Genomic DNA, 16,192 nt, shown 5'->3' on the forward strand with positions numbered 1-16,192 from the left:
AATGGAATTACTTACAGAATTTTTTTCAAGTTTATCATTTTCCCATTGTTTTAAGTTAGTTCCATCTGTTTTTTTTCCTTTGTTTCTCTTGCCATTTTTGGACCAATAAAATAGGTGTTATTTTTGTATTTTTCTTCAATATTAGTTTTGTTATGAATCTTCTTATTTTGTTGCAGAGGTTAAGACAGATATTACATTTAAATTCTTTACTTATAATTACTTAATATAATACATTTATCACTTTAACAATCTTGTAAAAACTTTACAAGATTTTAGCTCTATTAACTCTCTTCCATCTCTTTGTATTATTATTGCTATATATCTCACTTCTATATATGTTTAGACTTTATAAGATGTCATTTTTCCTATTTTAAAGAGTAAATATTTTTTCATAATTACTCCCATTTTTTCTTCCTGGTGGATTCATTAGTTTCTGCAGTTCTATGCTTCCATCAGTAATTATTATTCTATATTCTGAATAACATATCTACTTTAGTATTTGCTCTCTGCTTTTGTTTATATGAATAAGTATTTCATTTATCTTCTTTTTTGAAGAATTTTTGTTGAATTAGAATTCTAAGTATGAAGTATCTTTTTTCAGTACTTCAAAAAATATCATTTTATTGTCTTCTGACTGCTATATTTTCTATTAAAAAATTGACTGCCAGTCTAAAGGTTGCTTTATTAAAGGTGATTTGTGGGGATTATGACTCCAAAAACCCACTCCTTTGTGAATATTCTGAATAAAATATCCCCAGTTCCATAAGAGTGTGCATGTGTCTGTATGTGTGTATGTGTGTATGTGAGCAAAGATGTCTACTGTAGTATCTGTGGTGACAGGCTGAAAAGCCTTAGATATTCATAATCAGGGAATGATTAAGATACTGTTGGTTGTATGCTAGGAAAATCTATAATAATCAGAAGCAAGAAGTGAAATATAGATAATAACATACATTTAAATTAATTGAGTTAAAAGTAAGCAACATAGTATTTTAGAACAATAAAATAGCTGTTAGTTTCTAAAATAAACATTCAGTAAGTAAATTTATACTCACATATATAACACATAGAGAATGTCAATGGGTGATGGGTCTGAGATTGGGAGTGAAATAAGGAAATAAAAGTAAAAACGAAAAACAAAACAAGAAAAAGACCTAGAATTGACATAATTAATGTGTTATTAGTAAAAATGCAAGTTCACTTCACCTTGAACTTGCAACTGAAGTTGAACGAATTTATTAATGAGTTAATCAATTTGGGAGTCATTAGCATACAATGATATTTATAGCCATTTATACTGGATGCCTGTTGCGGAGATGGTTTGGAAGAAGAGTTGGAGTCTGGAAATGTCTAACTTACATGCATAAAGGAGAGGAAGATGGACAATACTAGCCATCCAACCCCTATCTCCACAGCCTTTTATTAAGTTTCACAATAATGCTGGCTTTGTAATTTGATAATAGTTACTCTCAGGTCAGCAGATACAAGCTACATCCAATTCCCAGATTCAGCCTCAAAGCCACTACCGTGTTCTCAGCTACTTCCTCTCAAGTATCTTTTTCTTATCCTCTTAAGTATCTTTTTCTAGTCCCTAGAGCAAGAAGTCTCGGAATCCATCAGGCATATGCGCCCTCCCTGAAATGTGTCCTTGTGTGCAAATGCACATTTGCTTCCACTGTTCTTGTTGCTCCAAGCACCAGATATCCTGCCAGGACCGCAGGCGTCTCTTACAACAGATGCCTAAGGGAATGAGTACAAAATGGAAGAAGAGTTGAATCCAGAGATATGTTAGTATGAAGAAATCCAGAGGAAAAGGAAAAACAAATGAGACTATAGGAAGTTTTCCATGAGAATAAAGAGCAACACGGAATGTGCGGTATGTTCCAGAGGTCAAGAAAAGTGACTAGACAAGGGGAATAATCAATTGTATTCAATATTGTTGAAAGGTAGAATAAGATGAGTATAGAAAGGGGCTTATTGAATTTAGTAACATGAAAGTCATTTGTGAAATTCACAAAATCTATTTTAGTGAGATGATGAGTTAGAAAATGTTCTGGAGAAAGCCAGAGGGAGTAAGAATTATTTTAAGGTGAATATGTGGAGAGAATGAATACTAGCTATCTTTTTGCTCTCAAGATGAATAGAGAAATAAAATATGCAAGGAAGGTGATTTTTGTGCTGAAAAATTTTTTTTGTGCCTTTACAAAATGAAAAGTAATAGAAGATGAATCAAAAAAAATAAAAATTAATGAGCATAAATTAACAGCATCAGAATAAAGTAATGTGGATTCTTGGAAGTTAGGCAACAAGAATTGACTGCAATTTTCTTTATGGTATCTGTGATAACACTATAAAACTACTATTATTCATACTCTCTCTGCTTTAATTTAGAAAGAACTTGAATATCAGAAAACGTTCAAGAATTCCCTTAGCTTCATTCTCAACTCAAAAGAAGAAAAGTAACCATTACTTCCCAAATCCTATACTCATATAAATACATTATAATAATATTTCATAACTTTCATTAATAGTCCTACTTCTCCCTCCAAGCTCTGAATTCTTTGAAAGCTATCTTGAATAAAAGAGACAATTCATTAGTTTGCAAGGAAGCAATTATGTGGAAGGCTCCTGCTAGAAGAGACCTGGTCATTACTAAGTTACTATGTTTCTCATAAGACACATAGAAGCCTACATCTCATTATACTAATCAGGGTATACTTTTAGTTTCCTCTTTAAAGAGTTGAGAAAACAGAGGACTTCTGAGAGAAATGAAAACATACAGTGCATTTTTTTCTTAGAGTTAAATCACGAGTATCAAACTGGAAATTCCATTCACAATTAAAAAACAGCAATTTAGTTCATCTGGCCCAGATAATTAGTTTCACTAGATTCAATTTTCTGGATAATTGTTCTAGTTTCCCGTTAGTATTTTTCTTTCTGATATGATTGAATTATACAGAAACTGAATTATACAGAAAACCTGAAAGTGAAAAACTCATGTGGAGGATGATGTAGCATAAAAATGATTTTGGAATTCTGCAAAAACTTGAATGCAGGGGGACTACTTATCACACTCACTTGGCAAGGTCAGATACCTATACTTTAAACAGACAGAAGCATTCTTTTCTTTCCCATCTTACACCAGGCAAATGTCTCTTTCATATGTTATGGGATTTCATGTCCTTATAACCTGAAAAAATTCTTATGACACAGTCTCATACCTGCTTGGTTTTTACCCCATATACAACAGGATTCATAGTGGGAGATAGAAGCAAATAAATGTTAGCCACAATGATATGGCAAGATAAAGGGATCGTGTGGCCTCCAAAGCAATAGGAAAAGAAGGACAGGAAAGCTAGACTGTAAGAGAAACAGTGGCACAGACGTGGGCAGTGCAGGTGCGAAGGCCTTCTGCCGAGCATCTGTTGTGGAGAGGCTGACCACTGCCCAAAGAATCATGGTGTAGGAGACTGTGATGCACAAGATGTCAAAGCTTCCAATCAGGAGGGCAACCATCAGACCATAGATGGCATTGGCCTTGATATTTCCACAAGATAACTTGGCTACAGACATGTGGTCACAGTAGGTATAGTGTATGATATTACCTCTACAATAGAGAAGTCACTTTCTGAGGAAAGTAAATGGAATGATAAGCAGCACCCCTCTGAGAAAGGTAGAGAACTCATCCTTTGCAATTATGGGATTGGTGAGGATAGTTGAGTAATGCAGAAGGTAGCAGATGGCCACATAAGCATCCCAGACTCCATCCCTATAAAGGTATGGACAAGGAACATCTGTAATAGACAGCCATCAAAGCTGATTTCCTTGATACAGAACCAGAATATGCAGAGGGCTTTAGGGATTGTGCTAGAGCATATGACAAGATCAGTTAGGGAAAGCATGGCCAAGAAGTAGCACATGGGCCTGTGCAGGAAGTCCTCATAGTGGATGAGACTGAGGAGTCCACAATTTCCTACCACAGCCACAACATACATGGAACATAATAGGAAAGAAATTCAGAAGTGCATGTCCTCTGATCCTGGGATCCCATTAAGAATGAATAAGGCTGGTGTCACTTCTGTTTGGTTTGCCATTAGCCATAATCAAGCCAGTATGGTCAGTTATCATCTTACAGCATCTGTGGGTCCTCCTAGACAGAGACATGAGAAGAAAACATTTTGGTCATTGTCACTGTCCTGATTTCTTTGTCTTTTTTTTCCCAAAGTATATTTCTAGAGCCAAACAATCCATTTTTCTGCTTCAAGTTAATATAAGCATAAACTTTGTTTAAACCAAGTGGATTTATTTTTTATATATTATTTTTTTCATTCACTCATTTATCAATGTGTACTTTTTAGAGCCTAATATTTGCCTAGTTCTTTAATAGACAAATAGTATCCATTTATAAAGGATGAAGTTTTTGTTCTTATTTTTCTGAAGCTATTTTTGTTTAGACATTATTTAAATATTAATAACTATGCACATAGTCCAGGCAGAAAAAATCAATGAGAAAAATCATAAAACTTTAAATCATATTTTTGAGAAAAAAAATATTGTGATGTCTCTTACATGTGGACATTAAGAGGCTGGAAATGGAGTTAGATATTGGGCAGGGGCCAGATCATGACATACTTTATCAATAGCAGGATTCTCCTAAGGAGAATGGTCAGCCTGAGGGACATATTTTAGCTACCTGTTTCTCATATTGTACAAGAGTCAGAATACTTTAAGAATTCTTGAAATGCAGGTTAATTACTATAATTTGGAAAACACAAAGGAACCTCTAAGAATAAAACCAGAACATAATTATGTAAATCGCGGGGGAAAAAAGAAGCAAAACATTCCCATGATAAAACAGAGAAAGCAAAGTATTCCTAAAGAAATCAATAGACTATTAAGGTGACAAACGGCAGATCAAATATATTGGTTTGGGCTTTTAAGGTAAATTATTTAAACTCCCTTATATAAGTAAACATAAATCTGTTAATTTTATAAAAATGTACATAGGCAGTACAGAGGGTCACATGATAAAGAAAACCAAATGAGCACATGAAATAATGTATACTTGTCAGAAAAAATACACATGAAATTTGGAACAGATATATTGATTCAGATGAAGTAGAAATCAAAGCAAGAAAAAATGGGATACTTTTTTTTTAAAGAAATTCTAAGTAAAAGTCATAGAATACAATTAAAGTTGGTTGTTTTAATCATGACACTTTGACTCTACTTTTAATGAAATATCTGGAATCCAAATCATGGCAAGTCCAGAAATCCTTTCATAATTTATTAGTATACAGTAGGTATTAATATGCAGACTTTTCAAATTAACATTTAAATCTTATAAAAACTCCAGTTTTCAGTTTAATGTCACTGATTCAGTTTTACGTTAACATTTCTACTTTGTTATCTGAATTTTAGAAAAACAGTCAAAATATGATACTTTCAATTATATAAACACTGTTTCCTCTAGGACCAATATTGCAGTCCTTAGTTTATCAGTGTTTTAAATACACTTACAAATCTGTTTAAAAATAGACTGATAAAATTATATACCTCAAAGAACTGTCACATTATCATTTATCAAAATATAAATTTAAATACATATAACACAATTAACTACAATATCGGGAAGATAAACCTGAGAGGTAATATTTTAAAATATCTTCTGAAATTTTGTACTATTATTCTCATTTAAAATTTTTTTTTACATGTTTAAACTCTTACCTATTATGATTTCCTGTCTGCCTCAGTCTGGATCTTCCTGTTTCTCTAAAGATTTACCCACTTCTCCAGCTTTTTTTTTTTAATTTAAGCCAATCTTGACAATTCTGGACAATGCTTAATTCTAAATCTTAATATTTCCCCTATAATACCTGCTATAAAATAATCTCTATATGCTGTCATTTTCATAAGGATAATATTAATCATTTAGAAATGCTTTATTACAATAAGTTTCAGGTCCTATACAAGTTCAATAAATTTGTCAAAGATCCAGCTAGTGGTACAAACTTAACAAATTAAATCTATTATTTTAAAGAAAATTTTAATTTTTTTCCCAACAGTTTCCCCAATAAACTTTTAAAGAGACAAGGTTTATTGCTTAGTGGTCCCAGAAATTACATGCACACTTGGAGCTACATAGTGAGGCCATTGTGTGTGTGTGTGTGTGTGTGTGTGTGTGTGTGTGTGTGTGTGTGTGTGTGAAAAGAGAGAGAGAGAGAGAGAGAGAGAGAGAGAGAGAGAGAGAGAGAGAGAGAGAGAGAGAGAGCAGACCTAGGGTTTTGCCTTTATTGGGGTCAAGGATGGAGGCCTAGGGTTTGATGGGCTCACTTTGTAAATCTAAAACATGAGTGTACCATTGTAACAACTGGAGAATCATTACCCCCCATGACATATGGGAGATAATAGACACCTTAGGCATGCAAATGATCAGTCATTGACATCAAGGAGGATCCTGTGTAGAAGCATAGCACCATATTCTTTATAAAGAAATCTCCCTGTGATGTGGGGGATACTTGGCTTGCAATGCATAATTTGTGACAATTCTTAGCCTTTTCTATGTTTTAGCAGGTGATGACATAGTTTTTCAATTGTTCTCTCTTTTTTTGGAGATAAAATATCTAAACTTTGGAAATACTGTTAATTTTGAATAAACCAGGCTCCAAATATTATGGGTTAAATAAACAAACAAATAAATGGGAATTTAAAGTACAGGAAGAGAAAAAACAAGATGCCTAAAAGGTCAGTTACTGAAATCAACCAAGATTTCTAAAACAAAGGAGCTGAGGAATTGGAGAAGGGAGGCCCATGTAGGGGTTGGCCTGGCTCTTTATCTAGTCATTACTGGCAATGTGTTTATTCAAGATTGCCCTTTTTGAAGTAGATGCCTCTTTGAAGTGGACTTCTCAGCCATCAAAGCTTAAGTCATGTATTTGCATTACAAACATGTACATGTGTGTGTGCATGCATGTATGAATGGATGAATACGTGTGTGCACATATATAGATATATAAATGTTGTCGTAGATAAATAGCTGGATATAGATTAGATATTTTAAAAGAAATTGATTTCACTACTGCAGGGTTTTGTTCCTTTTCTTATGAAGTTTTACAAAGACTCTGGGAGAACCAAGTTGAATACATTTGAAATGATTGTGTCAGTGATTTATTCATACAATCATTCATTAAAGTACTCTTTTTAAATTACCTCTTAAAATATATTTACTTGTCCCTCTAGTGAAGTAACATTTATCAGTGTGTCTTTTAAATATACTAATATGAGTTTATGTCCAGGTAGATGCTTTAATAGAAATGAAATAATATCTCATTACACATATATTGCTGTTTTTACAATAAGAGTATACACCTAGCACATTAAATTTTCTTCTAAAGGAGATTTTTAAGACTGTATAAATATTTATTAAACAAATGAATAAAATTTATTTAAATGTTTCTATCTTTTGATATCCAGGGATTCTTTTACTTAATAAAATGCTACAATAAATGTATCTGTTCATGAATCGAGGTGGCACTCTGTTCTTATTATTTATTTAAAATAAATTCCTAGTAGTGTATAAGAGTTCCATTCTATCATACCAAAAACAAGTTTATCTTTAAAAAGCCCATACTGATTTTATTGGGGAAACTGATATTTCAATGACATTTAAATTTAAAGTTGCTTAATAATTAAAGATATTGACTTTATTTTTTTATTTCTAGCCTTATTGCACTTGGATTCGAAATACTATTATTTCTTCCTTAGGGACCTCAGTGAGGTTTTCTTTTTAATCTAATATAATTTCTTTGAGAATAGGAAGGAAAACATTGTAGATATAAAAGAAAAGTTAAGGTTATGTGATGTCACAGAAGTGGCAGCTGATGAATTTCAGAGAAGTAGATATGGCCAATAATATAACATGTTGTAAGGAAATCCAATTTTTAAAGTTTACTGGTGGCTTTGACAACAGAGTTCCACTTGAAACTTCAACTTATGGTTGAATCCAGATTATAATGTAGGGAAGGAATAGGGATCGGGTAAGGAAAGCAGAAATAATTAGTTCCAAAGTTATTTTCCAGAAATTTTCATAGAAAAGAAATGTCACTAAGGTCAAGGAAAATTTTGCTATTGGGTAAAAACGCCACTAAATTCAAACAGGTTGTGAACACAATAAATAGAAGTGGGTGACAGTCTGAGCTCCCAAGAGCATATTTTGAGAACCTTGCTTGATTAGAAAAAAGAATCGGTAATAAATGAATACAGTAATAAGGGAAGAAATAAAGTCTGTAGATGTCAAAAGTTCATTTGAGGGTTAGAACTTAAGAGAGTTTATTTCCAATCATTTTATTTCTCTTTATGGAATGAACATTAATGGAATTTGGCAACCACAAGGGGCAAGAGGTGTCTAAGAGGACAGAAAGAAATCTAACTATGGGAGGTGAACACACAGTGTAAATATATATATGCCTTACTGTTAAAGTGTCAGCTGAAACTTATTGGATTTTTTTAACCAATGTCACAATAAAATACATACATATTATACATACATACATACATACATACATACATACATACATACTTATTGCAAACCATGCAGGGTAAAAGCATAGCCATGTAGCAATGACATCTCAGTTAAAATCTGAAATTGTGAACAAATAGTGCTTGTAATCTGCATGTCTGTATATTTTCTTCAGAAGTGCTCCACGTGCTGCGTATACGAACATATGACACAGAGTACAGAGTTGTTTCAGAGTTAGGGTTGTAGGATTTGTGTGCTAGGAAGATGGACAATTTGAAACAAAAAAATAAAAATTTAATTTATGAACTATGGTGTTTAGAATTATATAAAAGTATTAAAATCTGTTAAAAATATCTCAATTTGAAGATTTGAATACAAAATTAATTGAAACCAGTACCAGTCTATGCACTAGCAATCTTCCTATAGAACACTATAATAATTATTTTTCCTTTGAAAAATAGACAGTGTCCTGCATACATTATTGAATTCTAATATTTGCAAACTGTTCATCTCCACCTATGTGAAATAGCACAATCAAAACATTCATATTCCTGAGAATGTAAGCTTTAAAAATCTGGTGCTTAGTTTTCTGTTCTCAGGACTGACGTCTCCTACAGTGGGAGAGTCTGAATTTCCAGCAGAGGGTTTTATGCTTACTCCACCTAACAGTGTTGGATGGCACACTGAAAGGATGACAAGCAGACAGTGTGCATCACTAAAATATTAAAAATTAAAAGTGCTTATTTGTTAATGAAATGTATTAGGCCAATTGTCTAAAGTTATTCTTTTTTTGGAAAACAGAAAGCTTAGGATTTACAATAACCGTTTTCCAATCCCAGTTTCACAGATACAATTAAGAACTTTCCACTACATAAGGTAAACTAAAATTGATGGACTCAGATCTATTTGGCCCCCTTTTCCTTATAAATGGAAAAAGGAATGGCAAAGTCTTCCTACTCTGATTGGTTGGGTAAGTGACTGTCCTTTATAGGTTCAAGAGCTAGGAGTCAATGACTTCTGGAAGCCTCCTCTCCACCCCCACCCCCACCCCTACCCCCATAGTACAAATGTATTAGAATATTTAGAAATTGCTTGTCAGGTGGTTTATCCAGGTCATTTGAACTGAGGTTGGCTCTCCAGATGATAGAGACAAAAATATATCCATGGGATGACTATCCCAAGGTTAGAAATGAATAGTTATTTCTGACTTCTCCTGTGACCTAATCCATAGATGTCTTATTGTTCCATACCAAAGAATTCTAGTTTTCAAGCTCTTGCTCTGCCACTAGCTAATATTATGGATTTTGCTGAGTCATTCCTCTTCTTGGCTTCAACAGCTGATGGAGAAATATAGGAATTATGCAAAAGCATATGTTTCTTGCAGCTCTAATTTCTTTAACCATGGCTCTATGGTCCTATCTTCTGATCCTTACAGATGGTGACATATCCTAAAGTATGAGGTTAGAAATCCATGCCTGCTGCATTAGAAGAGAGCCTGGAAGTGAGGAATGGTCCTTGGACTATACAGAGGCTCTTCTAAACTAGCTTGGAAAACTCTCCCAATGTTATATTTCCTTAGATGGAAGTTAAAAATGCTAAACCAACTTGACCTCCTCTGTGATTATTAATCTTGGAAATGGTCTAGCAGGTCCTGTAGAGGACATCGCCACTCTATTAAAACCTCTTTCCAATCTCAAATACTGAGGATCATTTAATCTTGAAAAGCTTCTTTTATTTTGAACTAAGTCTGTTCTTTGCTCTTAAATCACTCAGATGTCTTGACTCCAGTTCCCTGACCCCATTGAAACACCCTGATGACCCTTTCCCGAATCTCTTTGGTCTTAACTCCATATACTATAGGGTTAAGAGCAGGTGGAAAGAGCAGATAGACATTGGCCAAAAGAATGTGAATATGGAGTGGAACATGGCGGCCAAAGCGATGAGTAAAAAAGGAGAAGAGAGCTGGTGTATAAGAGATGAGGATGACACAGACATGGGAACCACAGGTCCCTAGGGCCTTAGACCGTGCTTCATGAGATGAAAGGTGAAAGACAGCTCGTGCAATGAAGACATAGGAGACACCAATGCAGAACAAATCAACCCCAATGACCAATAGTGCTGCTGTCAGTCCATACACGCGGTTAGGCCTAGTATCTCCACAGGCTAGCTTCACTATAGCCATATGCTCACAGTATGTGTGTGGGATCACATGGCTTTGACAGAAGCTTAAACGCCCAATGAGGAAGGGACACGGGAGCATGAGCATGGACCCCCGCACCATAGCTGCCACTCCAATGCGAGCAATGATGGTGTCAGTGAGGATAGTGGCGTAGCGGAGTGGGTGACAAATGGCCACATAGCGATCAAAGGCCATGGCCAGCAGCACAGTGGACTCCATCATGCAGAAGGCATGAATGAAGAACATCTGTGCCAGGCAGGCGGAGGCAGAGATATGTCCAGCTCCACACCACAGAATGGCCAGTAGCTTTGGAACTGTGGAGAAGGAGGCAGCCAAATCAATAGTCGAGAGCATGCATAGAAACAGGTACACAGGCTTGTGAAGGGCAGGTTCAGTGACAACAACAACCAGGATGGTTATATTGCCCACAATTGTGGCTGCGCCCAGGCAGCACACAGGGAGTGAGAGCCACAGGTGGAACTGTTCCAGACCTGGGATTCCCAGGAGGAAGAAGACAGAAGGGTCCAGGTTGGTGTGATTAGGAGACTCCATGGTCTGGTCAAGAGTTCTGAATATCTTCTTTCATTAGAAACCCTCACATTGTATCACATTACCTGAAGAGACAACACAGAACAGGGATGTAAACAAGCCTAGAGTAATCTCACTAGCTATATTATGTTAAGCAAGCTTTTACATCCATAAAACTGGGATAATAATAGTACTATCCCCTAGAGTTGTTTGAGTTGTTAAGGGAATTATTTGAGTTAATATTTGTAAAGAGTTTTGAATAGTGCCTGGCACAGCCATACTTGTTAAATAAAATTAACATGAGAAAGGGTTTAAATAAGCATTTACATACATTAGAGTTGTTTTCTAGCTAAGACTTCTTGTCCTCAAAGAAAGGTATAGACCTCTTTCACTCTTTTTAGTTCTCTCTCTCTCTCTCTCTCTCTCTCTCTCTCTCTCTCTCTCTCTCTCAATCTTTCTCTCTTTCTTTCTCTCTCTCTCAGAGTATGGGAAGAGATATGTGGGAACATCAGTTCAGAACACAAACTTCCAACATAATTCACTGAATGAAATTATACATCGTTTCTCTTGCTTTTCAACTTAGAATAGGTTCAAGTTTGAGACTTAGGGCTTGGTAGTTATTTCTGATCTTAATATTACCACAGCTGTTTCCACACCTTTCACTGACTAAGAGATATTTCCCCTTATACCTGATCAACTTTCATTTGACATTCCACGAGATGATTCAGCTATCCTCACATGTTCAGTTTTCATTTCTCAATATGTTAAAGTTAACCCTTTTTGGATTTCATTCTATTTCTAAAACAGAAACTTCTAGCCTTTTATAGTCCGCTCTTGGGTTAATCCTTTATTCACATTCTATCTATGGGTTTTGGTGATTTCAAAGAAAGATGTAGCCAAATCCTTCTCAATCTCACCCTTTCATAATGTCAAGAAGTGATTTTATAATTCTACCTTGACTCATGCCTGGACAGTAATGACTCCTCTTTCCTTGCGGAAAAATCTTATACTACTCTCATTTATCCCACCTTTCCTCTACCTCCACTGCATAGGAAGACACATTCCACAGGAAGGACTACTTAAACTAAAAGGAATTGTGTAGAATATGTGAAACCATGATGGTGATGGGATAGAAACAAAGGTCTAGTAATTAAGATAAAAGCTAAGAAATCACTTTAACTGGAAGCTTTAAAATGGGAATGAGAACTTTACTGCCCAGCAATTCATATCCATTTATTCAACCACAAATATTTAATGAGAACCTCCTCTATGACTAGCCCTATTCTCAAAGCTGGATAATCAGTACAAAAAAAACCCCACTGATTCTAGGAAATCTGAAGAGTAAGAAAATAGTTATCAAAGGAGAATCAACTCTGTCACAACTCTTTCCTTGAAGAAAGGTAAACTATCCTAGGCCTTAACAGACCAGATAATATATAAATATTCACTAAAGAAAAATCAGAGAAGCAGCTTTTCTATTTTCGGACTGCATAGAAGATCCTTCCTTACTTTGTGGGTAGATTTAAGAGATAAAACAACACCAGATGGCCCACGCTTGTTTCTAAACAACATCAACTATTTTTTTTCTCTCACAGACATAAGGAAAAACAGAAAGAGAGGAGGTTGATGACAAGTGATATTCTAATTGTAGCACATGGCCAATAAACCATATACCCTCTACAGAAGAGAGATAAATGTGGCTTTTACCAGTAGGTGCATATGACGAGTCTTATTGGACACCCTGCTCTCTGAGTTTATGTCTGGGAAGGCAGAGACAGTAAAGATCTAAGGTTCTGATCAATTTGACCTAGGGTCAAATCTTCCCTAAGGAGAAGTATATTAAGATGAAAGTTGGGATTTGTCCAGAAATGTGTCTGTTATTGATCTGATTTGAGCTCTATAGACCTCCACTTAATATTCCGACAAAAGTCTACTACAGATCTCATCCTTATTTTTACATATTCTTTGAAGAAGCAAAATATTGGAGGTGTATGATCTTAGAGTTTTTAAAGCAGAAAGGTGTGATGATAAAAAAAATACTGTAGGCATTGGAATTCATAAAACTGCAAACAGATTTTTGTATTTACATCTTAATGGCAGTGTCAATTTTCCTGTAAGATCCTACAGTTTTCTGATCTGTAATATGCTAATAATAATAATTTGTAAGGTTGTTGAAATTTAAAGACAAGTACCTAGTACAGTTTGTGACCCATAAAATGTGCTCAATAGATGTCATTTACTATTATCATTGCCTTCAGTATAATAGCAAAGTGATCTCATATCCAGTACAGGATCCTCATGCAGTTTCCTTAACCAATTAGAATCTAGTCCTAGCTTGAACATTTATGTAATGAGACCTGTTCAATTGTAGGGCAAACATGCTGATAAATGTTTTTTATAATTTTTTCCCATATGCCTTCTAGGGCAACATAATAATCATTAGGAGATTGGAAAATAGTTTCCCTGGCTGTGCTAGCCAAACTAGATGCACTCAGCTCTGATTTTTATGACTTAGATTTGCTTGCTGAGCTAATGTGGATCTCTGCTCAACTGAGTAGCTCAACATAGATAATGGATCTAGATTCAGATGAAGAAGCAGAAAAGCCCTGCTTTCTACACCACTCCAACCTCTTAGTTTATGTCAGACAGTTTTATAATTTTCAATCATTTCATTAATTTACTCACCCAAAGCCAGAAGGCTTAACTTGATGATTCTTTATTGAGGTCCCTTCCTGCCCCCTAGGTCTCTGGCTCTATGCTTTATGACTTCTTTTCTTGTAGAGACTGGACTGAGCATAGATTACCACATATCATTGGACTAGATTGACTCCTAATTTGATTGATATAAGTGAATATTACTTGCAGTTCTTATAGTTTCCTTCTAAGGCATTGCAGCCTTTACACATACCAACTTCTTCATAAGGCTATGTGCTATTATCATCTCACTCATTCTCATCACCATCCCATCTAACTCACTGAAATAAGTTTTAGTCTCACACCATCTCTTGTATAAAATATTTTATGATATTGGTAAACACTTTTGACCATTCTTACTCAATTTGAACCTGTCCCTGTGACTCAATCTTTATTCTAATTCTTATTGTGACATTAAAACCAATTCCCTCAATAAGATAAAGTTCTGACATTACAATTTGGAGAAAACACTAGGGATGGAGAAGACTTTCCATGCCTGAAACTGCATCACAAACCGAAGGCTGTCATTCTGTCTGCACGAGAGCATAGCTAAACTTGGGTTACCTCTGCCCATTGTGAGAACACTAGAGCACAAGAAAAGCTCAAGATAATCATTAAGGTTCTGCTGATTCCCCTTGCCCATTTTTTTTTTCTGTTGATCCCTGCAGTGTCTATCTCACTAGGCACATACATTTCTCTCAAATGCTTAGTGAGAAATTTTTTTAAAGTAATTTTAGCAATATCATAGTAAACATCATGAACTTTCTTAATAATGCCTCCCATTTCCCTGATTTGGCTAATATATCATTTGTCCCTTTATTTGCTGTCAGCTCCTCACTGTCCTCCCTTTTCCAACCATTGAGCCTAATACCAGACTAAAACTCTTACTTTAGGAAACTTGTTAAATAAAACTCCAAATTAGACTGCACAGAGCTGTTATTAAGCCAAATCCTCTTTCCTGACCTCTAAATCTCACTCTCCCTGTTTTGAAGTAAACTTCTCTTCACCCAAATGCACAGATGGACTTCTCTTAAGGGCTAAGAAATGTCTTTGCAGACTCTTTCCTGATCCAAACTCACATGTCTCTGGGACAGCAGAAATGAGAAGGCACAGCATTGTGGAAGCATCCTCAGAAGATTGAAAGAGGATTACTAGTCTCCCACCCTCAACTATCTGAATACTGGGCCAAGAGGTTGTTATACTGATGAGACCTATCTCACAGCCCCACTTGGGAGTTTATGAGTGGCAGTGGATTTATGGCTAGAGTCATCTAGGGAGCTTCTGTGTTCTCTAGGAAATTGAGCATTCAAGCTTTTTTATTCTAGTTGACCAAGTCAGAATACAGAGGTGGAGATAGAGGCTTTTGTTAAAGAGTCAGGGAAGGGATATTTGTAGCCTACTCCCTTGAAATTCTTTCTCTATTTTTATTTTGTTTGTATTTTATTTCTCCACATCTCAAATACACTACACCACACACGCACACACACACACACACCCCTCCTATTAGTTGTAATTTTTTGATTGAAACTTGAATGATACAGAAGTCAATGCATTTTCTTAATTTATGTTATTGTATCATTGACATGTCTACTAAGAATTTGGGGTGTTTGGGAGAAGAAAAGGGACAAATAAAATGAATATTAAAAAAAGAAGACATAGCAACTATAAAAGTATTATATGATGTTACTATAAAAACCTAATGAAATTAGGTATGAAATCTTAGACCAACTAAATATTTTTCAAAAAATACAATTAAAGTGTTAAATATTAGAAAGTCAAAAAATTAAAAATGTGTAATAAATTTTGAAAATTTGGAAACATTCTTAAATGTGTCTAAAACAAAAAATGCAAGGGAATCCAATATCACCCTCCACTCTTTTCATATGGAGCATTGTACCAGAGGTCAGAGCCATGCAATAAGAAAAAAATTAAATGAAATAAGTGTGAATGATATTAGTAGTTTTGTAAGAAGTACAATAGAACCTACAGAGCATTTGTTGGACTATTAAGAGAATTCAACAAGATTGACAGATATAAAATTAACATAAATAAATGGGCAAAATTTATGAAAATTATGGAGAGATGTGAGAAATTTTATAAATATCAAATATGTGGTTAAAGAGAGCACAACACAATGATCTTAGATGGAAAACTCAATAGCCCAAAGATATTTAATCTCCTCAAATGAATCTATAAATGAGATGTAAACCTTATTAAACTACCAAAAAGAATTCTCTAGAACTTGTCAAACAATGATGTTTATATAAAAAATA

The 16,192-nt window shown here is 34.9% G+C and overlaps 1 protein-coding gene and 1 pseudogene across 1 annotated transcript; both read right to left on the reverse strand.

The window, feature by feature from the left end:
• Nucleotides 1–3,106: 3,106 nt before the first annotated feature.
• Nucleotides 3,107–4,094, reverse strand: LOC102886757 (annotated as a pseudogene).
• Nucleotides 4,095–10,283: 6,189 nt separating this feature from the next.
• On the reverse strand, nucleotides 10,284–11,267 carry LOC102892525 (putative olfactory receptor 52P1). Its single transcript, XM_006915674.2, has one exon. It carries the CDS (start codon nucleotides 11,247–11,249, stop codon nucleotides 10,284–10,286), a length of 966 nt encoding a protein of 321 aa, XP_006915736.1. The 5' UTR covers nucleotides 11,250–11,267.
• Between the last annotated feature and the right edge of the window lie 4,925 nt (nucleotides 11,268–16,192).

The sequence above is a fragment of the Pteropus alecto genome, unplaced genomic scaffold, assembly GCF_000325575.1.
Source record: "Pteropus alecto unplaced genomic scaffold, ASM32557v1 scaffold395, whole genome shotgun sequence".
NCBI classification, from domain to species: domain Eukaryota; kingdom Metazoa; phylum Chordata; class Mammalia; order Chiroptera; family Pteropodidae; genus Pteropus; species Pteropus alecto.

Bases quoted from the DNA above. Each gene is read 5' to 3' on its own strand.
- LOC102892525 (XM_006915674.2), bottom strand. From the start codon at position 11,249: ATGGAGTCTCCTAATCACACCAACCTGGACCCTTCTGTCTTCTTCCTC.